At 32.4% G+C, this 27774-nt stretch overlaps 1 protein-coding gene across 1 annotated transcript; it reads right to left on the bottom strand.

The window, feature by feature from the left end:
* Positions 1 to 542: 542 nt before the first annotated feature.
* LOC114266727 (receptor-like serine/threonine-protein kinase SD1-8) lies at positions 543 to 23815 on the bottom strand. Its single transcript, XM_082889537.1, has 14 exons — positions 22336 to 23815; positions 15579 to 15749; positions 14832 to 15022; positions 14520 to 14730; positions 14160 to 14397; positions 13914 to 14064; positions 13511 to 13821; positions 3640 to 3671; positions 3265 to 3399; positions 2850 to 3010; positions 2265 to 2475; positions 1625 to 1862; positions 1045 to 1195; positions 543 to 941 (listed from the first exon to the last, which is right to left on the bottom strand). Exons 1-14 carry the CDS (start codon positions 23660 to 23662, stop codon positions 633 to 635), a joined length of 3837 nt encoding a protein of 1278 aa, XP_082745663.1. The 5' UTR covers positions 23663 to 23815; the 3' UTR covers positions 543 to 632.
* Between the last annotated feature and the right edge of the window lie 3959 nt (positions 23816 to 27774).

Here is a 27774-nt window from a genome sequence, read left to right as displayed (position 1 = left end):
CAATGAAATTGTAGCAATAAGCGAAGTACGGTCTAAATTATAATTACACCATATTAGTCGGGATGAAACTACAGACACCCTCATGAACAATTAAAAGTACTAATTCTCACATGAACCTCTATACCTAAAAACATTGCAGGGCTGTCTACAATGTCACACAATGGCTCAAAACCATAATGGGGGAGGGTATAGTCCTTGTTTGATTTTAATTTTTGAAAATTATTTTCCAGTATTTTCTATTTTCGTGATTTTTTGTCTTTAGTAAGTCCTTTTAATATTTTAGTCAATTTTTTTAATCTGTAGATATATCTAATCTAGAGGCACTTCAAACATAAAAGATTCGTGAAAACATGTGAAAAGAGTCTAATAAAGGCAAAAAAACACGAAATGTGCTTATTTCTTTTTTGTCTTTACTAAACTTTTTAAAGATTTGTTCACTAATATTTTTACTTTTTAGGTGTCTTAATTAGGTGCATATTAAAAAAATAATTCACTAAAATATTAAAAAAAAAGTAAACCAAAAACAAGAAAACACAACGAAAAACTCAAAAACAGGTGTTGAGTTTGAAAATCAAACAAGAGTGGAAGAACTCTACAAAATGCAGAAATAATTCAATGTAATATTAATCCTTCTATCGCCCGGCCAATGTTGTAATGGTAATGTCATTAGAAGTACTGGAAGTTTGTCCACCTGACAACGATTCAATCTTCACTGAAAATCTTTCCACACTAAAACCAGGTTCTTTGGGTTGATTCAACTCTGCACTTTCATTACTCAACATAAAAACCACGGACGACATTGTTGGCCGGTCTTCTGTCCGTTGTTGTACACACAAAAGGCCCACTTGAATACATCTCACCACTTCATTTGTCGAAAATGACTCATCCAATACTTCATCCATTAGTTGCAGAGGACTCTGTTCATCCCACAGCTTCCACGCCTAGATCAATTTGAATATATTTGTCTCTTTTAGTAATAGCATTCGAAAGTAATAGTAATTGAAGTTTTAGATTTTAGAAAAGATATTGTACTCGCATACTTACATGCCCTACGAGGTTGAGGTCGTGTTCAGGGTGATAAAATCCCCAATTCTTTTTACCGCTTATTATCTCTAACACTAAAACACCAAAACTAAACACATCTGACTTCACCGAAAAGTGACCGCTCATTGCATATTCTGGAGACAAATAACCACTGCAGGACAAGACAACATTTTTAGCATTTGTAGATTAAGTTTACACATGTTCATAATGTCTTGACAGATTCACAAATGACAAAACTGACTATTGGATTTGAATATTCTTCCCATGCCCATCAAACATGCCAAATAAGTAAATTGAAGATTGAGAGCTATATCCCATCCATAAACTCACATATTTTCAAGTCATATCTCTTATTTGAAGCACAATACAAATGAGAGACCTCTTAGCCTCTGACCGAGCTGAAATTTGACACACATAATGAGCATAAGAGTAGTGTCTAACCCAACAGTCATTTTTTGTGAAATGCAATCCATCAAAAAAATTTATCAATCAGCGTACAATTAAAAGGTTCAAGATAAGCTTTGCCCTTATACACATGCCAATATATATATGTTTTTTGATATATGCTAAGATCACTTACTAAGTTCCCATTACTCTCTTGGTCATTTCCCCTGTCTGCTCCCCACCAAAAATTCTTGCAATGCCAAAGTCGGAGATTTTTGGGCACATCTCATTGTCTAATAAGATGTTACTTGCTTTAAGATCCCTATGAATGATTCTCAATCTCGAGTCTTCATGAAGATAAAGTAGTCCTCGTGCAATTCCAACAATGATGTTGAAGCGCTTTTCCCAAGGTAGCAGTTTTCTCCTAGTTTGATCTGGATATGAGAGCACCAAAATCCAATTAAAAACCTTATTTTGTTTATACTTCCATCATACTTTGACTGTTGGTGTGAAAACCAAATGAAAAGGTAAACCATTTAATTTCATATTATCACTCCTACTTAAAGAAGGAAATTAACAATATTTATGAATAAGGAAAAACAAAACAAAAAAAAAAATACAAAAAAAAAAAAGAAATGCCAAGCAGAATTTTTTTTGGGCAAAAAAGGTTGTGCCCAACGCACAAGGGGAATTCTTACTAAGGTCTAAAGTAACCCTAACTTTCCCAATTCTTTATGTTTTATAATTTTTTCCTCCATATTCCATAGAAACCAAACAACAAAAAATTATGATTTTAGACAAATATTTATGCATATATCTATTAAGGTTTAACAAACCAAATATGAAGTTGTCCAAGCTTTTGTTATGCAGGAACTCATAAATTAGCATCCTTTCTTCTCCTTGAATGCAGCATCCCAGGAGCCTAACAAGGTTACGGTGTTGAAGTTTTGCAATCAAATTAACTTCATTCTTAAACTCCTTGAGTCCTTGCCCAGAACCCTGTGAGAGCCTCTTCACAGCTATTTCTTGTCCGTCAGGCAATTCGCCCTACAAATTATTATGCAAAGCATTAGCAATACTAAAATAAAACAGTAAAGGAGGGATGAGGTAGATTTTCATTAAAATATTTTCTCAGATATAAAACGAGGAGGAAAAATATAACAATACTATAATCCAAGGAAAACCATCTTGCTCCCTTCAGCAGTCTGTATAGAGTGCACACACTACATTTGTGAAATTTAAAATAATTATGACAGTCATTTGAAACAGTTAAAATCTGAGAGCATGACAGTTGTTATGTATAGGGACTATTTTAGGAACAAAAAAGTCGTGATATAGACATTCACACCAAGTGAGTTGTGTGTTTTATATAATAGTATAGATGATTCTTCAGCTTGAAATGTAGTATAATGGATAATTACCTTATAGACAGAGCCAAAACCACCTTGTCCTATCTTATTTCCGGAACAAAATTTGTTAGTAGCAGCAAAAATGGTACCTAGATCAAAAAGAGGTAATTCGAGCTCATTATCTTGACTTTCTTCTTTACAATCTTTGTAGAAACTGTTTTCCTCTTGAGCTGCTGCAAATTAACATTGTTAGACTAAGAAAAGAGAATGACAGAAGCTTTATGCCCCAACAAATAAGGAGTATGAAATATTTTTTTATTTTTTATAAAAACTTATATATATATATATATATGCATTTTGGGTAGAAGTGGAACTTGAAAAGCATCAAAAGAATGCCATACTCAAATATCAGTTGGGTACAACAGACTTGAGCTGTTAGATAAAAATAAAAATAAATAAATAAAATTGAATGGAAGAGTTGTTTTACCCTTAAGTTTTGCCTTTCTTAACTGACAAATATAATAGCCAGCCGTGGCGGAGAGAATCATCCCCAAAACTGTAGATACGACAACAACGATGATCATCATCATTTTCTTTTTCCTCTGTGCATCAGCAATTGATTCTAGACACTCAACAAAGTTGATAAAATAAGTTATTCTGTCCCATGGTTTCTTGCAATGTATTTTTTATGCTGAATTGAATATTTTATCAATAGATATCTTGATAAGTTTCCATAAAATCAAGACCAAAAATTCTATTCCTTCATAATTTTTATGCAAAATGTTCAACCAGGTTGATGTGGGAGTAGCATTTTTTAAATAAAAGGCAAGCTTGATGGGTCTTTGGTTTCAAATGAAATGACCTAAATTTGCCACAATACACTGCATAATTTTACTGCAATATTTAACAGGGAAGTTTTAAATAATGTGAACACACAATGTCAAGTTTTCAACAAATCCCCAAAACCAAGGCAGAACTATATATATTTCCAATGTGAACCTAATAGTCAACATGTACATCACTAGAGTGCATATATATATATATCCATGCAAAGTTTCAATGCATCAAAACCATAATAGCATTAAGTTGGTCTGATTTAATCCCCCCATCTGATCTGACCATAGTGTGATATATGGAGGTATTGATCTATTTACTTTACAGTAAAAAAAAGCCACTTACAACAACAGCTGCCAAATAGTTAAGCTCAATAAGACAACTATTCCTGTTCAAAATGACAATAAAAATGTGTATGACTATCATGTGGTAGTAGTAGTAGTTAAATTTTTTAAATTATCAATTTGTCTTCCCAGTTACTTTTGAATTGATTGGATGTATTATCAATTTGGTAGCAGTAGCATTTCATTGGCCTCACATCGATTTGGGGCGGTGCACTACCTAAAACCAGTCCCATCAAACAAAAATGAAAATATATGTTCATATACTCAATTTTTAAGATGATGGTTGTCATCTAATCTAACTAACGCAACCCTCCTCCTTTATCCAAGCCTGGGACAAACAGTGTAAAGATAAAACAATAATCCTATATCATGGGGTACATGTGCATGTTAGTATATAGAATTCAAACAAAAACCAAGAATGACATATTCAGCTTGATTAAACATACAAGGAAACTCTAATTCAACCACAAGTGGTGATGGTATCTTCACAAAAGCCCTAATTCAACCACAATCATTCTATACAAAAATTCCCTATAATTTTCAAGGCTATCAAAAAAAAAAACACAAAAAACAAAACCCACATCAACCATAACCCAAATTTAATAGCTACATTAATCAAATTATCAAGCAAATAGCCAAATCATCAACTGAATAAATACCACATTAAACCACTATATTTCAAATTCATCCCAAGCTAAAGGATTTACTCTAAATTACATAATCATAAACAACTCAAAACAGGGGAGAGAAGCAGCAGAGCAGCAAAGCAGAAGGAAAACCAACCTAGAGAGTGATGAAGGTGAAGCTAAAGGGCCTTTGAAACCCATTTCCATGGCGATCTAGACCTGTTCTTGGAGAGAGAAGAGAAAAGCCTGAATAAACCCATTTCAAATCTTTCTCTTACTTTTCACCATACAGTCAAGTCAAGATTATTGTATTCACCCAGAAAAGAAGTTTGCTATGGTGAAAAACAAAGAGTGAAAGATTTTGAAAGAAATGTATTTGCAACTTTGCAATCCAATCAATTAGTCCCTCAATCACGCGTTTTGTTTGAAGTGAAGAAGATTATTAAATTAGGAAAGGTTTGTGATGTGATCATGCCTTTTTTTGTAAATCACTCATACATTTATGAGTCTCTTATTTTGAGGTGGGAAGTTCGTGCAATAAAATACTAAAAGTGAGATGCTTCAAGCTCGAGTCTTTTTTTAACCAAACTCATTTTTTTTTTTTTTTTTATAGTAATCTTGTTCCCTAAACCAAGCTCTTTTTATAGTAATCTTATTTTCCTGTTTTTATTTGGAGAAATGCAAAAAAATAAAAAATGAAAGAATGTAAAATAATAACAAAATAGGTGGGAATCAAAACTAATTCCAATGTATAGGAAAACATGAATAATAACTTCAAAAACATAGTTTCAATTACATTTTTGCCCTTAACCTTCCTTCTTCCTCCCTACCTCCTCTTGTCGCTATAGTCACTCCCTTAACCTCCTCATCCCTCCCTTAACCTCCTCCTCCCTCCCTCGCCTTTCCCCCACCATTTTCCATCACAATCTTCTCCCTTCCTCTTCCTTTTTTAGCCACTGCCTACTCTGTCTTTTCATAGCCCTATTACCACCTATCAACCCAAATCAAAGCCGTCGTCGTCGAACCTAATCAAGCGCCCTCAAGAGTTCATACCTAATCTTTATTGCGAGACAAACAAGGTAGGGTGGACTCTAGTGATAGCCTTGCTTTCAACAGTCTATTCAAGGCCCAAATCAATATTGTTTTCACTGCCATGAATGCATTGGAATACAACAACATAAAAATATAAAGGATCGAAAGGATTGGTGGTTGCTAAAGAAGATGGAGAGAGGAGACGGTGGTGGAGAAGAATTGAATAGAGGCAAGACAGGGCGGAGGAGGCTGGAGAAGTGATTATAATAACAACGAGACGTGGGAGTGGAGATGCCAACACTAGCACTAAGCTACAGTTTTCATAATTTAATCATTTTTGTTAAGTTTTTGTTCTTGCCAATCCCGTTTGACAAAACTCCTTTCAGTTGTAATTTTATTCGTTTTTTTATTTCAATGAGATTATGAGTTTTTAGATGCGAATCTAACCTGAATTGTGCCTTTGCAGAAAAGTTTGTGATGTTAATTCTTTCATGTTTGCCACCTCGCTGATTATGTCGATGATTGAGTTGACAAAATTGTAATTGAAGTTATTTTTCCGCTCAAGCGGCCATTCCTGAGCTCGAGCGGGGATTACGACCTTTCAGAAGTTTTACTTGCCTACAAAAGTACTGGGAGTTGTTTTTTTCCACTCGAGCGCCTATTCTTGCGCTCGAGTGTAGACCCTGTTTAGTCACATACGTTTTAGTCAGTCCACTCAAGTGGCCATTCCCGTGCTCGAGCGGAGATCGCGAACCTGTTTGCTATAAAAGCTGCAATTCAGTCAAGTTTTAGGGTACGGCTTCTAGATCTTCTTCTTGGGTGTTAAGGTTTTCTTTTGGAGCTTCTTTACTTGTTTCCTTTAATATCTGTGACAGTTTAATCATGAATTGAGTAGATTATATCAAAGGATTTGTTTAGTTTGTTTATTTATTCAATACAAAAGAGAGAATTATTTTTCAGTGGATTCCGGGGAATTTGGGCCTGAAGCTTTGGAGGATTCTAGAGTGGCTCATCGTCGTGGATTCGATATCAGAGTTGTGAATTCAACGTTAGGCAAGACAATTTTGAGGTGAAGACGAGGCTAGAAGAGGCACACAGGGGTCAGTTCGATTCGTGCATGAATTCACTAGGTAATTGAAAGTATACTTGTGTAATTTTCTTAGTGGATTGTTTTGTGACTTTTGCCCGTAGTTTTTTTTATCACAATTGGAGGTGTTTCAATTGTGATTTTTTCACGTAAAATCATTGTGTCGATTTGTCTTTGATTGTTTGATTAAGATTGTTATTTACTGTTTTAAATTGATACATAATCAAAAATCAATATTTCGGAGATTTAAGATATTTCAATTCTAATTTTTTTTTTTTAAATTAACTCAAAAAGTAAAAAAATAGTTGTGAAATCTAAAAGATAAAATTATTAAAGACAAAACAAATTAACATATGATAGTATTATTTTTGTCTTTAATAAAAAATAATTTTTTTTACAAATATTTACTTTTTAATCGTATCTAAACTAGGTACGTCTGAAAACAAATAAATAAAAATGAATTAAAATATGAAAAAAAATTATTAAAAATAAAAAATAAAAATAATTTTTAAGACCTAAACCAAACAAGGTAAAGTGATTTTCAAATTTTTGTTTTTAAAATATGATTTCAAGCACGAAAGATGACTTGAAAATGCACTTTCAAAAAATGTAATAAACTACTTCAGTAAAATTTGCTCTTATATCATTTGGGTAGTGGGCCACCCTGCACCACTTACATGTTTTGGAAATAAAATAAGAAAAATGACAGAGATCTTAAAAGTTATATTAATATTTTTGTTAAATATTTTATATATGTGTTACGTGACATAATTGGAATAAATTTTGATAAATTTTTTAGTAATTTTAGTATTACTTATAAAATAAAGTTGTCCCACATACTTCAGAAATTAATACATAAATTTATTTTTTGCATTTTTTTTTAAAAAAAATTATATATTAAAAATACGATTTCAGTCTAAGAAATTCACTTAGAAAATAATTTGAATTTGATAACTAATTTTAAATGTTTAAATTTAAAATATATATATTATTTGTTTTAAAAGCATGGATTTGGTCAAAAAGCTCTTTCGAGCTCTACTCTATTTTCTTGCTAAAGCAATTAAAAACTACCTAGAGAGAGTGACACTTGCATAAAGGTTATATAAGAGTTGTTGTCGGTGAGTCACCTAACGCAGATAATTTAATATTTTCTTCTTGTCTCTTATGCAACTAATCAACTAATGGACATTGATGAGATAAGCTCGTTTCCTAATTCATATCTATAATAATACTACAACCAATTACAGATTTATGTTAACCGGGCTGTCCCTGAGGTGAGGCGATTAAGGCGGTCGCTTAGGATCTTAATTTTGAATAAAATTTAGAATTTTTAATTAGGAGAGTGTATCATATCGTGTTATTTCATAATTATTTCAATATTAACTCAATTAATTTATTTTTATGTTGTTGTATGGCGTTATAACTTATTTTGATTCATGTCCGATTGATGTTTAATATAAAAAAATTTACTTGTAGTTAAAAGTAACTTAGCAAGTGTATGGAGAGATTAAAATTTTTTCTATAAGTTGAATTTTATAAAATTTATTTCAACTAAATGAAATTATTCATAGAATGTTTGATTTTAATTCAATTGCATTTTTTTAATTAAAACAATTGTACCATATTACTATATATTTTTTACTAGATTGACTTTAAAATAGGTAACAAAAAAATACATATCTTAAATGAAAAAAATATATTAGCCTTATTTATTATTTTACATATTTTTTTTATTCAGTTAGATGAAGTTAAATAAAATATTAAAAAAATGTCATAACATTCCATAGTGAACATTAAAATATACAATTAATAATTCATATTGTTGAGTCGTGTCATACTTAGATTCATGTTGAAAAATAGTCATCCCTAATTTGCTAATTTTATATATTGCTTGAGTTATGTCGAAAATTCTCATCCTTACTCTCAATTAATTTTAGTTATTATAAGATTGGTAAGCTAAAAAATAAAGATTCAATTTAACTAATTGAAATTCAACTATTATATATATATATATATATATATATATATATATATATTTGTTATCTAAATTTTGTTAAATTGTAATGCAATAGAAATAAATTTTTATCCTTTTTGTTTTATCCAAACAAATATATATATATATTTTTTGGATAATGATATATGAAGGGCCCAATTTAAAAAATTCACTTTAAGTCCGTAATAACTCAGGGCCGGCCATGATGCTAACATATGTCTAGTGATGAAATTTATATGCAAATTTTATGTCTTAATTGATATATTTATTAGTGTTTAACATTACTAGGTAGATTATTATTTCATATTACCTCTCTAAACTATTTAAATTTGTTCATATAGTCTAGAGCATCAAGTACTTAATATCATTTAGTTTTCGGTTAAATGTCTTCCATTTTCTAACATAAAGTTTTTTGAATGGCCTCTCTAGCTATATTTTTGGCTTAGGTCGGTTTTGTTGTAAACTAAGACATGAAATGCAAAACTAAATAGTAAATAACATCAGAAAATGTGACTAGTTTGCAAGTGTTTATGAAACACTCTTCTTAAGTGCCACAACCTGAACCCGCCCCTATAGGTTTAGCATCGTAACCGGCCAATAATCTTTGAATTATCAAAGGCCTCTGAACAGATAAATACAAATAAGGGGCTAGCGGAAGCAAATACATAAATATAATTGTCCAATGAGTTGTGCTGACTTATATGAACGGAATATTTAAAACTTTATATACATATCCAAAAGTCATTCTTACATTATACCCACACACATTATAACGTCTTAAATACAGCCAACAAAAACAAAATAAGTCTCACATACAAAAACGACCAGAACTTATAACACATGATACTTCCGGAACCTCCACGTGAGGCACAATGGTTGGCTGACAACAGAGTACAGATCCAGACAAAAACCTTCAGGCTCGATCTCCAAAATGCCCATCTATACATATATATACACACAGTGAGCTAAAGCCCAGTGAATAACATTAAGGTAAAGAGGTTAATGAACGAATTCCGAACATTTCATAATCATAACACCAATCATAACATAATCATTCTCATATCTAAACATACTAATGGTACATCCCATAGAACGCATCACATATCATCTTCCGACTAGAGTAATCGGTTCCGGATACCGATTAAACACATATCACCACAATGAAATGGCTAATGAGATCTCGTACTCACATATATGTCATGGACCCGCACTTACATGACGTCCCCCATGACTTGGGACTATCTATAGATGCCATAACAGATTGCAAGCATAGGACATTCGTTCACGTAAATAATCATTTCAGAAATCATGACTTAACATATCACATTTGGAACATAATTCATATGAACATATCTTTACAATAACGTTACTCACAGTGGCTCCCGTAAATGGTCAATCAATCTTCGGACGTTGACCTATAAACACAAAAGTACATAACACAAACATATCATATCATTACACATTCATATGGCCATCACGGCTTAGCTTTCTTTACGTTGTTTTTCTTATCCAATCTAATTCTCATCTCATAAACACGTGAATCACATTCTTGAGTCTCGGATTAGCCTCATATTTTCTAAATCAATCACTCATGTTATTTCTTGGCTCATTACCCTTAAAGGACTCACAATTCATGCCTAAATATGCTCAGAAAAGGATGGGAACAAAAATATGAACACTAAATGCCTTTTGAAAATATGCTGAATTTGGCCTGGCTGCTCGAGCGTATCTTTGGTCGCTCGAGCGGACTAGTCTGCCTGTAAAAATACTGGATGGTCTCAATCTATGCTCGAGCCACAACTCCTGTGCTCGAGCGGATCAACAATATACAAAGGGTTCGCTCGAGCGTCCAAGTAGTAGCTCGAGCGGGCTGTAATAGCCTGCAAAACTACTGGATGCACAAAATGTCCGCTCGAGCGGCAAATCCGCCGCTCATGCGACCTTCAAAAATTCTAGGTTTCCAAAACAGAGCTTTGAGCCTCCAAATGCAAATTCAATGGCAAATTTGTGCATGGCTTGTTCATAAACTTGGAAAACTTATTCATAAACATGAACATATGATCCTTTATAAACCATTTTTGCTCAAAACTCATGATTTTAGTCAAAATTGAATTCGACATTCATGCATGTAAAACCTTTCAAGCTCTTTTCTCCAAAACACATGAAGTTAGCAAATTTGAGCTCATAAACTCCATGCATGTAAGGAATTATTTTCCAAAACATGAAACCAAGGTTCAAACATGATAATTCAAACATGCATGTGCCAAATAACTTATTTTAATAACTTAGATGCTCAAAATTAACTCACATGGCAAGACTCTTCATGTTTATGCATGTATGAATTACAACCAAATTCTTCATTCAAAGCTCAGTTAACACATCTAAGTACATAATCTTCAAGTTGATAACTTAGATTCATAAATTGGGGGTTGAATTCTTACCTAAAATCTTTAAACACACTTGTTCTTACACAATCTTGATGAGTTCAACACAAAACCTTCAATTCCTCTTCATCTCTTCATTTCTCTCTCTAAAATGAGAGTTTCTTTCTCTACAATGTAAATCTCAAATTTTGGGAGCTCGAAGTGTTGAAGAAACGAGCTTAAGAATGAGCTTAAAGGGCCATATATAGTCATGATGCCATAATACATTAATTAGAACATAAGGCTTGCCAAACACAACTTAATTAATCAGATTGGATCAATTTTTTTAATAAAACTGCCATATGGTTCTAAAAATTCCGAATAACATATTCATGTAACCAATTCCAATTTTGGATGTCGATAAGGCTTTCAATTTTCATATTAAAGCAGAATTTCATACAGATATTTCTACAAGTAACAGATAGAAAGCCAAAAATCATGCAAAATATATAATAAACACATAATTTATTTTATCCACTTAATTAACATCCTTAATTACGGATTAGTAGTTAATTGCGGATCGAGGTTGTTACATTAAGAATAGTGATGTCTGATAAAATTTATTTTTGTAGCCTTACTTTGGCCCATAACAATGACCCAAACCATTCAATGAAGATCGTCTGTGCAAAAAATAAATTTCATCAGATATCGATTAATAGATAACAAATCACATTTTGTTTTAAAAAATGGACAATTTAAGTGAAAACTCATAGTTGTTGTATATTTTAAAAAATAAAATGTAATCCATTCGTGTGTCTAGTAATATTCAATGAAGTTGATATTTTACACAATTAATCTTTACTGTTGGACCTAAGATATAAATGATTCGAATCATCAATGTGAAATGGGGCACATGAAATACAGTAAGGAAGAATATTAAGAATAGTCATATGGTAGGAAGTCATTCCCCTCACTTCTATAAAGATATAAATCATTTATTTGACAAATTAAGTTAGATTGGATTATGAGTACAGTGAGATTATGACCTCGTTTAGGAATAAGCTATTTTAGTAACTTTTTGACTTTTTGACTAAAATATGAGGTAAAAAAATTAGTATGTTTGTGGTGACTTTTTGACTTTTTACGAAAAGATGTGTAAGAAGTAGAGAGAAAATGAAATCTTTGACTTTTTGATATAAGTTATAGGCTTTTTGTCTTTTTTAATAACTTTTTGATTTTTTGACTAAAATGTTAACTTGTCAAACGAGGCCTAAGTGAAGAGATTATTAATGTAATAATATTAAGTTGGAAATGTGAGATAATGTGTGTTTGTTTGTGCACTTATGTGGTAGTATTAGTTAGTTAAGACAATTATACAAAAATTACCTAAAAATCCCCCTCACATATAATATAACTTTGTTGGTTTTGTAAAATGGAGGGGAAAGTGATATTGAACCATCACTATGTGTGACGGAATTAGCAAATCCTAACTCTATCATGGGAATGCTAATCTCACCATGGGAGGGGATTCATATTCCCACAAGATTACTATTGTGACATTTTATTGCACACAAACATGAGTTAGATGGGTTCCACATATTGATAATCCAATCTTCCCTCCCAAACCCCCAATCAAACATGTGCTCATAATTAATTTTCTTAACGCTCTGTGTTGATTCATAGATTTAGGGAAAGATTTAAAAATGGCAAGGAAAAAAGTGTGTAAAACTAAATAAAATATATTTTACATATTTTTCCTTTCTATTTTCAAATCTCTCTCCAAATCCTTAAACCTAACACAACCTAATGCTGTGTTTGGTTGGATGATTTGATGAGGGATTTGGAAAGAAATGAAAAAAGTAGGTGAAATGTGAATAAAATATACTTACATTTCACCTAATTTCACACATTTTTTTCCTTCCCCTTTTCAAATTCTTCTTCAAATTTCCCAACCAAACACAGCGCAAGAATTGTGAAAGTAAGCTTCAAAAGTAACTTCATATGTGGTCACTTTTTTCTTGGTGCATCCAAATGTTAATACTTCATAAACAAAAATACATCACAGTAGTTCTCGGATGGGAGATCCTAGAAAATCCTTCTGTTGCATCTCTATTTTCCTAGGAGAAAACGGATCAATTCAATCATTCATATTCATTATTAATATATATGCCCATTAACACTTCATTCTGAAGGGCCATTTACATATGCTGACGGCTCACACTACAGAAAATGAGTCTCATATAACTTTGAAAGGAAAAACAGTTGACGTTATGTTAACCCCAAAATATAGAATTTCTATTTACTGATCTATAAAAACCAACAGACTTATATCTCTTGCACAAAAGATGACCTATTAGTTTCTTTAACCTCTCACAAAATTGCCTAAAAAAAAAAAATAGCCAACTCCTTGAGATATACAACAATTATGGTGGAGGAATTTTTTAGGCAACTTGCTACCGGGCATCTAGCATTGTAACTGTGACTCGGTTCACAGTGCACGATTCATCTTGCTTGCTTGTTGATGAATCTGTTTCCACCAAGTGCCTTCCCAGGCAAAAACCGGGATGTGTAGGTTGAGGCAGCAAAGCATTTTCACTGCTCAACATCAGGACTACAGTCGACATGGTTGGTCTATCTTCTGCTCGCTCTTGGACACATAATAGTCCAACTTGAATGCATCGCATAACCTCGTTGGGGGGATAAGAGTCACCAACCGAAGGATCCACTAGTTCTAACCCCTTCCCTACTCCCCATAGCCTCCATGCCTGCACCATTTTTTTAGTACAAATTTTCAGTTAGTCCTAATAAAGAATTTGAAGATTTTGCAAACCATTTTTAAATAAAAATTCACACTTACGTGTCCAAGAAGGTTATGTTCCTGGTTTGCATGGTAAAATCCCCTGTTCTTCTTGCCAGTTACTATCTCTAACACTAATACGCCAAAGCTGAAGACATCAGATTTCACTGAGAAAATGCCATCCATTGCATATTCAGGAGCCATATAACCACTGCATAACAAATAACATACAAAAATTAGTATTTGTAAGGTAATTGTATTAAATTTTGGTGTAATAAGTACAAAACCTTTCCCTATGGTACTTACTAAGTCCCAACAACTCTCATTGTATTTGCTTCTGTCTGATCTCCTCCAAATATTCTTGCCATGCCAAAGTCTGATATTTTTGGGTTCATTTCTCTGTCAAGTAGAACATTACTTGCTTTGAGATCCCGATGGATAATTCTAAACCTGGAATCTTGGTGAAGATAAAGAAGCCCTCGAGCAATCCCACAAATGATGTTGAAGCGCCTTTGCCAACCCAACAAAGAGCGTTTCTCTTTATCTGGAAGAAAACTTTTAAATTAGACGACATGAATACTGAACAAAATTGATTTTTCTGTGCACATTTCTGTGAACATAACATTGTCTAAACTCAATACATGTCTAGTAGTGAGAGGGACTAACTGAATAAAATGGAATCGAGGCTTTTGTTTTCCATGTATTCGTATATCAACATCTTTTCTTCCATCTCAACACAACAACCGAGGAGGTGAACAAGATTTCTGTGTTGAAGCCTTGCAATCAACCTAACCTCATTCTTAAATTCTTCGACTCCTTGCCCTGAATTCTTCGACAGTCTCTTCACTGCGATTTCTTGACCTTCAACCAACAGTCCCTGGAATTTCCATCCAAAAATATCGTCACAAGTATCTTTCTGGGTATCCTGTGATTTTTATGTAATAATTTTAATTAATGTGTTAGTGATAAAGAACTTACTTTGTAAACAATGCCAAAACCACCTTGTCCTAGTTTATTTTCATCACAGAAATTGTCTGTAGCCACTGTTATGGTACCAAAGTCAAATAATGGAAGCTCTAGTTCATCTGTTGTACTTTCACCTGAATAATCTCTTTTGTTCACAATAAGCCCTTCACTTGTCAAGATATCCTGACTTCTTTCATGAGGACCTGTTATTTTATGGAAAGAGCGACATGTAAGTAAGAAAAGTATTACAACAACGAAAGGGATTCTCTCTAATCCACACTGTTGGACTGAAGGGGTGCGGTTTTATTCCGACGATTTGAACCGTTCATTTTGTAAGATTTGTGGGTAGATTACCATGAAACAAATGAGATTGATATGATATTCATAACTATATTATTTTATTTTATTTGTTTTCGAAAATAGATGACAAGTATAATTTACATACAAAACTTTACAAAATAAATGGTTTTGGTTGTCACAGTGGGATCCGTGATGGCCCCACGAGCCCCAATTGCACCACTCCAATCCAACTGTGGCCTGGAGAGAATCCTTTCCCTAACACCAATGCTACAAAGCTCAAAAAACAAAAAACAAAAAAGCCAGAAAATGAAGTGTGGACTAGATTAATTCTGAACGTGACCTACACTATGTTTGAATCTATATCATACACTTCATTTTCTAACCACTCCTTGAATTATTTTTTTGGGCAGCGTAGCTTTATTTCAACATGTATGGAAAATAGTATGAGCTTATTAGTACCTTTATGCTCTGTCTTTTCTTTCAGTACCCTCTGCATTCTTTTTTTCTTCCATACTAAAAATATACCAAAACCCAATAGCAGAACACCAAGACCAAGTATAATGCCAACAACCTCAACAGTCTGTCCAGTTTTGTGAGAACTGTCTTTAGATCCTATGTTCCCAGCTGCTTCTGAAATGAACAAACTGATAATTAGTGATGTTCCATGCTATCTAGGCACATCTACAAATGTCTTTATGAATTTTGTTTTTCACATATGGTGAAATTACTTAACAATGCATTTGAGAAATTTGGATCCCGTATGCTACAAGTCAAATCAACGTAACTTTGTGGTATTTATGGAATTCAGTCACTTCTTCAACAAGAGTTTGGTGAAAATGCAGAAATGTTCATATCAATGGTACCATATTGAAAAACAGTGAAACTAAAATATAAATAATTAACGATGTGTTTGGTTGGGGGATTTGAAAAGAGAAAGGGAAAATGTAATAAATAATTCACCTAGTTTAATTCACCTAGTTTCACATACGTTTTCCCTTTCCCTTTTCAAATCCCTTCCCAAATTTCCTAACCAAACACAGGCTAAATGAAAAGTTAGATTGTAGAGAAGAGAAAAGAAAATCAAATTCCATTCAGAATCAGGCTGGGAATTTGCAATTGGGGAATATGACCACACACAAGAATGAATGCTAACATAAAATCAAAAATGTAAAAATAAATAAAACAAGAGTATGTGACATAATAGCAATACAATACCACACACCCAGAAAAACTACCTGAAAACGAAATGTGTGGACCATATTTATTGTGGGTATGTCCACACCATACTTAAGTTTGAATCAATATCATACATTTCATTTTTGGATACTTCTTGAATTTTACATAGTTTTTCCTTTTATTTTCTGTGTGACCCCATAAAATAGTTGTGAAAGGAACATGTAGCTAGATCTAAGCTAACTAACCCCAGTTATGGTGGGCTCATTGGAGTTAAGGGACTCGCTGAGAGGAAGAGCTGTCTTGTGTCTGTGTACACACTAGCAATTATATAAGTTGATGAGATTAATTAATAGTAGGCCAATTAATTACTTCATGTGATAACCAATTCTAATGTAGATTTTTTATGGTTATCTGTGGTAGGTATGCTTTATTAAAAGTCCTAAGGGTCCAATCACAACAATTATCATGATAAAGACCTAGACAACCACCACACATTAGCAATATGTTCACATCACATGGAAGTTCTATTAAAAATAAAAATAAATAAATAAATAGACTGCTACTGTTCTAGAGCTCAAAAAAGCCTCTAAATGAATTAAAAAGTTTTTTTGCCACTCCTCCGTTCTAGATTGATAGAGGCTGTAACATGATGCGATTATAAGTGCAATTTGTTCTAATTATGTGGCACGGTTTCGAGTCACTGAAATCAACCTCTCCACAAAGGAATTGATGAAGTAAGGTTGTGTTTTTTACTGCATCTCTTAAATCCAACTCTAGGTTGCCTAGAGCATTTTGTACGATATTTCTCTACATATATGGGTTATACCAAAAACAGTTTATTGGGCCGTTGCAAGAACATATTCTATATATTTTTTTATTTTTTTGTATATATACTTTTTTCGCATGCATCGAGATTAATGACCAGTTAAAATCCATAGGAAATGACAATTTTTTTTTTTAGGACCGAAATACAGGATAAAAAAATGTTAGGTAACTTGAATTTGTGTGGCTTGAATGTGTCAAAATGATATCGTTTTACACAATAAACAACGTCGTTTTGAGATATTCGAGTTAAGAAAATTTGGACCGCCTACTTCTAAGGAAATGAAGAAGAGGAGTAGCTAAGCGGCGAGAGTGGATGAACATGCAACAAGTAGCAGGTGGTACACATAAGAACTCATGAAGCTTTATGCCACCTAACTTCGTCTCTAGCAAGGTCTAAACCACTAATTTTTCATAGGAGGGTGTTAGGGTGATACCATTGGATTACAAGCCGTTATCACGAAATGACAACTTATAACACTACGCCAAAATTGGGCTTTAGCGGCGGTTTTTTACCGCCGTTAAAGGATGTAAAACCGCCGTTAAAGCCTTTAACGGCGGTATTAACGGCGGTTTTGTTACCGCCGTTTATGCGCGTGTCGGAAAAAGTACAACCGTTGTAAAAAGGTAAATTACCGTCGTTAAAAGTCGACCAAAAACGGCGGTAACATAGGACCAAAAACGGCGGTTTTTTACCGCCGTAAATAGGTTCAAATTTTTCAAAAAATAATTCTTCCTTCTTGCTCTTCCCAAGTCTTGAACCCTCAACCTCTCATCCACCCACACTAACCACTCTACCATAGCCACTCTTCATGAAATATATTCCCTAAATAAATATTTAAACATTACTTTTACTTTATTGTAGATGGTTTCGCCGGAGCAGGCCGGAGTTTCGCCGGAGTTTCACCGGCAAAGACCGCCGTCATTAACGGCGGTAATGATTGGGCATTAGCGGCGGTTTTGTTACCGCCGTTAAAAATGGGCATTAACGGCGGTAACAAAATCGCCGTTAATGATACCTTTAACGACGGTTTTCGTTACCGCCGTTAATAGTACCTTTAACGACGGTTTTCGTTACCGCCGTTAAAAAAACCACCATTAATGCCCTGTTTTGGCGTAGTGTAAAAACATTACTAACATTTTTTATTTCAATAAAGCTCCTATTTTTGAATAAATTTGAGTATTAAATTTTAAATAAAAACACCTATTTGTATTATTATGACCCAAAAAAGAAAAAGAAAAAACGCAGTCCACAGAAATTGTAGCTAAAGCTAATGAATAATGAGACAAAAAAATTCAGTCCCTACTTTGATGAATGGGGGCCATATTAAGAACTTACGGTGACTGGACCGCAACAACACGTGGCAACGCTGGATCTTAAACAGAGTCCATAAGGGCCCACACAATTATTCCTCTCCCTCCCAAAATATTTGATTTATTGCAGTACACTGTAAAGCATTACACATTGATTCTTCCCTTTGTTATGTACTATTATATTAAGTTAAAGAGTAATCATCTCTCTTAAGATTTACCGTTAGCCTTATATATATATATATATATATTTATAATTATATTAATCTCATTTTTAATAAAATTAAAGTGATCAAAATAATTACAGATAGTGGGTAAATACTAAAATAAAAATATATATTAATAAATTATTAATAAAAAAATGATTAAAATATTACATTATTTGAATGAAAACCTCAACATAAAGTAATATTTTTTTGAAAAATATTTAAGACTCATAAAAAATTTATCACAATTTTACTCATATTGATATAGCATGATAGATATTAATATTTAATTTCTCACACCCTTAATTATATAAAATTTATTTATTTTATTAATTATTATGAATAAATTTTAAAAAAAAAAGTTAGGGATCATGAAATTTTTTTTATGAAAATGATCATAAAAAAATTATGATCCTTAGATTACCTTAATTAGTGTGTGATGCTTTATTCTAAATGTAATTCAAAGGTCACAAAGTTTCATAATTATTTTCATAAAATTTTTTTCATAATACCTAACGTTGTTAAATTTAAAAATCTAAATTGTGATTGAGTATCTAGCGCTTTTAATTTTTTTCAAACATTAAGGAGGTGAGTTTGATTTATCCCAAATTAAATGGTTTGGTCCAAACGAAGAGTCCGAAAACTACCCACCAAAAGTCAAAAAGAGTCGGCCCAGAGAGTATGGGGATTTGGAGCCGAACTTGAAACGTGTTATCCATTTTGGCCCATACGGCCACAAAATTAACATTTAAAAAAAAAAAAAATTATAAACACAAAAAAATTAACTAATGAAAATGATGCACAACTATTATGTGCAAGTAAATTATTGAGCGGTTTGAGAAGTTGATTAATTTTTTTGATTTTTTGTCTTTTATGTGTAAAAAATATGACCAGTAATATAACTTAAAATGAATTAAAAGTTAAAAATTAATTTTTAACTAGTTTTTCAAATTACACATATATTGATATTTAGGATCCTTCAATAAATTTTTAAAATATAATTTATATATAATAATATGATAGTAATATTTTTGTAATCATATATTATATTAATGATAATAAATAGAATATAAAATTCACGAAAACGTTATCAAATTTTAAAAAAAAAAACAAAGGAGAAAAAAAAAATCATCTTTTTAGATTTATAAAATAAAATAAAATAAAAATCATTTATATAATATTATTTTGAACCTTTACGTGGGCCAACAACTTTTTGAAAACATTAATGAACACACCAACTAATTAACGCTAGCGTGACAGGCTCATAGCGTTACAGGCTCATTTAAGGGATGCTTTGAAAATATAGTTAAAAGTTAATTTTAAATTTTTTAATTAAATTTTTTAATTTTTTTAAAAAATTATTTAGGAAGTTACTAAAAAATTATTTTTAGATTTTTTTACTTAATTAAATGACTAAAATATTTATTTTTTGAAAATAATCACTTTCACCCATATTACTCATTTAAATAACAAAGAAAGTATAATGGTAATTCCACAGCTAATTTTTAACTATCTCTTCAAATAATTTGATTACAAAAAAGTCATTTTGACTTTTTTTTGGCCCTAGCTGCAAAACGTTATTTTTTCTTTTGTTCTCAAATGGAACCTAATACACACAACACGACTCAAAATGAAAGCTATCGTCTGATGGTACGGTACCACAGTTAAAGCAAGGAGAAATTACAATTTCAGTAGTATTTCTATAAACTAATTATAAATTTATAAAAATATTTAAAATTTTAATTATTAATATTTATAAAATTTATCATTATTTAAAAAAAAAATTGTTAAACTTACAGTGAATTATAATTTTTCCTTTAAAAAAATCTCATTTCACATTATGATAATCATTGCATATAAAAATTTACCATATGAAAAGTTTTACATTTTTTTTAGATGGTGGGGTAATTTAAAGTTTCTTTTTATTTATTTTAAGATTTTGTACTAACGTGTTTTGTGAAATTTTTTTTTTTAATAGTTTATGAGACAAATAATTTAAATAATATTAAATTTTAAATACCATAAATTAAGGACTATTTTTACTTTTTTTATTTAGATTATCGATTTTTAGTGTTACAACTTAAAATAAACGGGACTTTTACTTTGATATCGCGTAATATTATCACAAGATTACTTTATTATACAGTAACATTACATATTCAAATTTTATCAATATAGAATTTAGATTCATTCTATGCCTAAGTTTTAAATATATGAATTTAATCTCAACTACATTGTAGATTCTAGATAAAATTCTTATAACTTTGAGTAACTATGTTTACTTTTTATGATTATGTGAAATGTGACCTTAAAATGTACAACCAAAAAAAAAAAAATAATAAATGGATTGAAATTTCATTCTTGCTTTCAAATGCAGACAATGAATGCATGATGTTTGTCACCATCACTCAATGAAAATAAAAAGAAATATGTGTCATCTTGCATAAATGTCTCGTTCACACCGGCAATAAAATTTCAAACTTTAGTTGATTTTGATTTTTTTTCTTTTCCTTTTCACTCTAAGTCTAACATATGAATTTATGTATATAAAAATAAAAAAATTAAAAAAATTAGTATATAGTCTAGATGTAGATCTCATAAATCCAGATGATATAAGTAAACATTTAAAGTACCTTTAAAAAAAGTGACTTCTTGTGATGCTGTTATCAAACAAGTAAAGTAAAAAGATTTCTCTTACAATGGATTCCCATTGTGAAATATACGATTTCTCTCATAGAATTTCGACTAAAGAAAAGACTAATTGCAAGAAGTTATTTATTTATTTTTTAATATACTTTTTTTTTAATTTTTTAAAAACTAATTTGGTTAAAAAAATATTTTTAAAAAAATCAAAACACTTACTATATTATTTTTATATAATTTCTCTTTCTTAGTGTGAAAATAAAATTTTTAAATTTTTTTTGTGTTTATTTTAATCAAACTAATTTTAATTTTTAAAAAATTACAAAAAATAAGTTTTGAAAACCCAATCACACTACTTTTATACCTAATGATTTAAAAAAACAAATGATGAAAAATCTGTTATGTATGCCGTCACTTTTGTAATAAAAAAAAATTAAAATTCATATCTTTGAAAAAAAATTGATAACAAATATATTTTTAAAAATAAACTATCATCTTTTTTTAAAAAAAAATTCAATAAAATAAAAAATAAAATAAGAAATAAATGATAAGTAATTTTTTTAAGATAATATATATATTAAAAAAAAAAAAACTCTATAAAATGAGTTGATCACGGAACAAATAGGGTGGGTAGGCCCAACCGGCACACTACACGTGTAGGCGCTGTGCTGAGTACCATGAGTTAAAACACGTCCGTAAAATTCAAATTTAAACTTAAAGACAAACCTAATTCAAAATTTTATATTTTTTAAATCACCAATTAAACTTTGTGATTGAGTTGACTCGCTTAAGTACTGAGTCAAGACATGCATTGCTTTGTCCTATCGTTCTCCTATGAACAAAACAGGAGAAAAATAGTGGTGCATGCAGCTGTTCTCGGCAGTCAGTGGTTTAAGATTTGAGTCGTTTTAAAAGTTATATTAATTTTTATTATAATTTAATTTATTAACTTTTAAAATCTTATTATAAAAAATTATGAATCCTAATTCCTAACTCAAAACTCAAACATAAAAACAAACAAGAATTATAAACATAACGAGAATTAAAATTAAACATACCTAAATCAGCGGCCGAGACTCTCACATACAGATCCTGCCCACCTTCCGCCGCCGCGTACTGCCTCATATCCACCAGCTCCGTTGTCCAAATCACACATCCACCACCACTGCTACCGTCACCGCCACCGCTGATATTTTTACTCGCATAAGCAGTACAAGAACAATTTTTCCGACAAACCATTTCACAATCATTTAAATTCATTGTCTCATAATCCACCACCACCGCATTCGAACTCTCCGGCAACTTCATATTCTTCAACTCCAAAAACCCATCATCACCACACTTGAATCTCCTCTTCCTCACACACCCATCATGCCCATCTCTCAACCCCCACGCCTGTAAATTCCTAGGCTCAAACCCTTCCATACACTTGCACACAGGCGAATCATTAGTATCGCAAATCCCATAAACTCCACACTCTCTGTATCGATCGCATTGATCTTTTGGCGCATACCAAAATGGATTCCATAATTGACTAGTTTCTATCCATGTATATCGTTGAAGAACACCCGTCGACATCATCAAAAGTCTAGAATATACAGAATTGTCTGTCAATCCGAATGAATAGAATACATTGTCTCTGTTCATCACGAAGCTGAATGTGAGAACCGAGCCTCTGGGTTTCATCTCTGGAACCCCACTGAATCTAAGCCCGTTCCACGGCCCGCTTCGATACTGTATGACCTTATTCCTCGTCAGAAAAACCTCAGGGAAGCCATTGATGTTGAGCTTGAATGAGTACTCACCAGTTGATGGATCGTCGTTGCTTTTCCATGAAGTTAAGTACCGATTCAACCCAGTTTTCGCATCCCATCCGAGCTTCATTCCCGGCAACAAAGTGTCTGTTGGGTGATCGAAGCTTTGCCAGAGATAATTCTCAGGATTCAAATCGTTTTCCCGGCGAAGAACAAAGTTTCCAGAATCCAAAAGCTGTGCGACTATGTTGCTGTTGGTTGAAGAGATTGTTTGATTCGATGACCATATAAGATTTGAAGATTCATCGACAACGACGATGTTGCCATCTTGGTTGATCTTCAAGAACCCAGATGGGTTTGTGAGTGGGTTGTCTCTGTTCGCGACCCAGACGATTGTTCTGGGTTGAATTTTGTGGTACCAAATGCACACATACTGTTTGATGGAATTACTAGGTGAGAGAAAACCTAATTCGAATACTTGGCCTTGGGAGACGATGGTTTGGTTGAGTCTGAGGGGTTGTGTTGATGTGATGGTGTCGAAAGATGTGGCAGGGATTGAGAAGAGAGTGATGATGAGTATGGTGGAGAGACATAAAGTAGAGCAACAATGGAGTTTTTGGGTGTTCCTCATTCTTCTTCACTGGGAGGCCTCTCCCTCTCTCTGTCTATCTCTTGCTTTCCCTCTGTAACAAGTGAAGGAAGGAGGTATTAATATCCTTCATATTTAAAGACATTTGCAGTTGGTTGGAATTTTTTCTTCTCAAGATAGAAAGCGGAAAGCAAAGGCGGTGTTTGTTTCAGTTTTTTAAAATTAATTCATATCTTTTAGTTTTAAAAAAGTTATTTTGGATTATTTAATTAAATTTATTTTAAACAGTTTTTGATTTTAACAGCTTATTTTAACTCAAAAAAGTTGATTCTGAGAAACTACTTAACCCTTACTTCTGATTATCAGCTTCTGCCGTGGACATATTAATATATGGTTATACTCTTATATTTTTTATTTTTTATTTTTTTAAAAATAGAAAAAGACCCAAATGGACTATAAATTATTATTACTATTTTTTATGAGAAATGTAGACAAGTAGTAAATAACAAAAAATAAAAATTAATTGAAAAAGTTATTTCACAGCTTATTTAACAAACACTGCTCAGCAACTTAAATGTATAATCCAACAGGTAGGCCAAACAGATTAACAACTTCTAATTAAAGTCATAATCTATAATCTGTTAAGTTATAATCTATAAGCTGTTTTAACAGCTACATCAAACGGGGCCAAAGTTTCCTTGACCTCAACTATTTATTTTATTATTATTTTTTGGGGGTTGATAACCTAGTAATAATATGAAATAAGGAAACTAATTTAAAAATTGGTTAAAAAATAAAATGTACTGAATAAGAGAAATTCTATAATATACATTCCAAAAAAAAATTAGGGTCCGGCTATGGTCCAGTCCACCATCGGACTAGACCGTGCTGTTGGGCCTGTGGAGGCCCACCACAAGTCCCGTTTTGAAAATTTGAACCGTTCAATGTGTAGAACTCTTCGAGTACTATATTTCTGTAAAACATCACGTTGATCGGATATCAATAGCTATGTGATCAAATCAATTTTGTATAAAAAAATGGACGGTGAATAAATTAACGGTTGGCAAAAAACTGATTTGATCACATAGCTATCGATATCCGATTAAAGTGATTTTTTACAGGCATATAGTATTCGAAGAGTTCTACATATTGAACGGTTTATATTTTCAAAACGGGACCCGTGGTGGGCCCCCACGAGCCCAACAGCACGGTCCAGTCCGATAGTGGACTGGACCAAAGCCAGACCCAAAAAATTATATGCTATGTGCAGTTTGGATTTTTTATGACATTTGGTTGATTAATTTTAATATTAATTATGACCCATTGTTTTGTTATTTTGGTTGCCTTAAGTGATATTTAGTTTTAATTAGGATTATAAATGAATCGAGTCGAATTTTAATATTAATATTTTTAGCGTTGTTTATTAAGATTATAATAAGTTCGAACTTAATATAAATTTAACGAATCAAGCTCGAGCCAAGTTGGCTGAGGCTTAACTCAAGCTCCAACATGTTCATAAGCCTTAATGAGCCAAATAAATTTTAAATTCATATTTGTGTATAAAACTAAAGTTACAATTGAAATTTTAATTATATAATTATATACAATATGTATAAGCACATTAAAAGAAAAGTTAATATCTTACTAAAATAATAATGTCTACTATTACTATTATATAAACAACAATGATTCATCCCACTAAAAACATCACCACTAATAGCACTAATGCATTAAAAAAGTAAAAAAAAAAAAAAAAATACAACTCCAAGACAAAAACATCACATCATTAATGGCAGGACCCACTGCCACCTAATTAGTGGGAGCACTAATTAGTGCTCCCAAGCATTTTTCTTATACAAATATACTATCTATGGTTAGCTATTATTTATATTTACATATTTAAATTTATAAATAATATATTTATTTTGTAATTTAAATAAATATTAAACGAATCGAGCTAAGGAGCCGAGCTTTGCTATGTTTAAACTTGTTTATTAAGATTTTAATGAGTTCGAATTTGAATGCAATAAAAATTTAATGAACCAAGTTCGAACGAACCCTTACTGAATCGAGTGTAAATCTGTTCACGAATGACTCTGTTAATTTGCTAGCCTAATTATAATCCATTGTAATCTTTTTGGTTATAACAAAAAATGGTTGAGTAATATTACATTTTAATACTAAATTTTTTAGTAAGAGTATATGTCCAAGTACATCATTTGATGTCCAAATGTTTTTTTTTTTTAATTTTTTATTAAAAGTTTATCATTGGACATCATTGGATGTCCAAGTAATTTTTTATAGAGCAATGTTTGATAGCCCGAATATAAGGTTAGTTCGAATGGCTTGAAGTTCATTTTGCCGGTCATTCGGGCGGATGTTCGGCTGGTCCACTGGGGTTGTCCGAAAAAAGGCTAACAGTCCCGATCGACAAAGGTAACAACCACGGTAGACAACCTTTCATCCGGTCGTTCGAGCGGACGTCCGGCCGATCCTCCGGATGGACGACTGGCCAACACCCATTCGAGCCATTCAAGCCCCCTCCAATTCGAACTACCACACTTTTTACTTCTTTATATTTTTTTTACAATCAATTATTTAGACTTTTGTACTGTTAGTAAGACATTTACCAAGTGTGCTATTCATAGCAACTTAATCAATAGCTTCTTTAAAAGAGACTCGTTAGATATCATAGCTAAGGTGCCGTTTGGTAGCACTTACGTTTTTAGTTTTCTGTTTATACTTACAAAAAATTTAAAAACTCAAATAAAAACTTATTTAGTAAAATTTTTGATTTATAAATCAGTGGTCTCAGTTTATAAATTTAGCCAAAAAATGAAAACACAAAAAATGTGTTTCCATTTTGAGTTTTCAGTTTTTTTTTTTTTTTACCACCCAACACTAGCCATCACCCGCCATCATTTTCCACCACCGTCTTCCGCCACCGCCACCCACCACCCATCCCCACCACTACCTACCACCCACCTGCCATCCACCTGCCACCACCAGCCACCCACCACCACCAGCCACCGTCACCCACCCACCCACCCACCACCACCACCACCACCACCCGCCACCTACCCGCTACCACCCACCACCACCCGCCATCCGCCACCCACCTATCACCACCACCCGTTATCCGCCATCCGCCACCACCCACCACCCGCCACCATCACCACCACCACCCACTCGTTACCACCCACCACCCGCTACCGTCACCCACCATCACCACCCGCCACCACCTGCTATCTGCCACTCACCTGCCACTACTACCCACTCGCTACCACCCACCACCCGCCACCGTCACCCATTCACTCACCACCACCACCCGTCACCTACCCGCCGCCGCCACCCGCCACCCGCCACCACCACCACCCACTCGCTACCACCCGCCCACCTACCCACCACCACCACTACCACCCACCACCCACCGTCACCACTTTTCACCATCGTCTTCCGCCGCCACTTGCCACCACTTGTCATTTCTCACTCTTTTTTATATTTTAAATTTTTTTTAAATATTTTGTCAATTACCAAACGCGTTTGTAGTTTATGTTTTTCTAAAAATAAACAAAAAATAAACAAAAACCAGTTTATAAAATTTTTGTAAATATAAACTGAAAACGTAAACGTTACCAAACACACTCTAATATTATCTTATTTACTCACTCGAATGGAAATATCTATTATAACAAAATTATTCAAAACTAACTATTTTTGGACAGTCTTAAGATGCTCTTTAAACCGTTTATATGAACAAATAAGTAAAATCAATAGTATTGGACAGATAAAAATAAAATAAAATAAAGAATAATTTTTCTTATTATATTTTAGCTAGTAAAAAAATAAAAAGTATAATTGAAGTTGCTTTAGAAAGTTATATGAAAACTATAAAATATTATAATTTACACACAATATACCAAAAAATAAAAGTATGCATTATAAAATCTAAAATTTTCTAGTCAATAAATTTATTTTTACGACCTTACCAAATGATAATAATAAATGACCAAATGAAGTAGAAATAGACTGACTTGGGGGCACGTCAAAAATAAAATATATTTTCCAGTCAAATTGTGATATTTTTTAATAAATTACATTTCATTATACAATAATTGATTTTTCAACAGTGACTGAAAAATCATTTGATTCTG

The sequence above is a fragment of the Camellia sinensis genome, chromosome 9 (genome assembly GCF_055761805.1).
Source record: "Camellia sinensis isolate YWXY chromosome 9, ASM5576180v1, whole genome shotgun sequence".
Lineage (NCBI taxonomy): Eukaryota > Viridiplantae > Streptophyta > Magnoliopsida > Ericales > Theaceae > Camellia > Camellia sinensis.
This window is presented reverse-complemented; position numbering and strand designations above follow the sequence as displayed.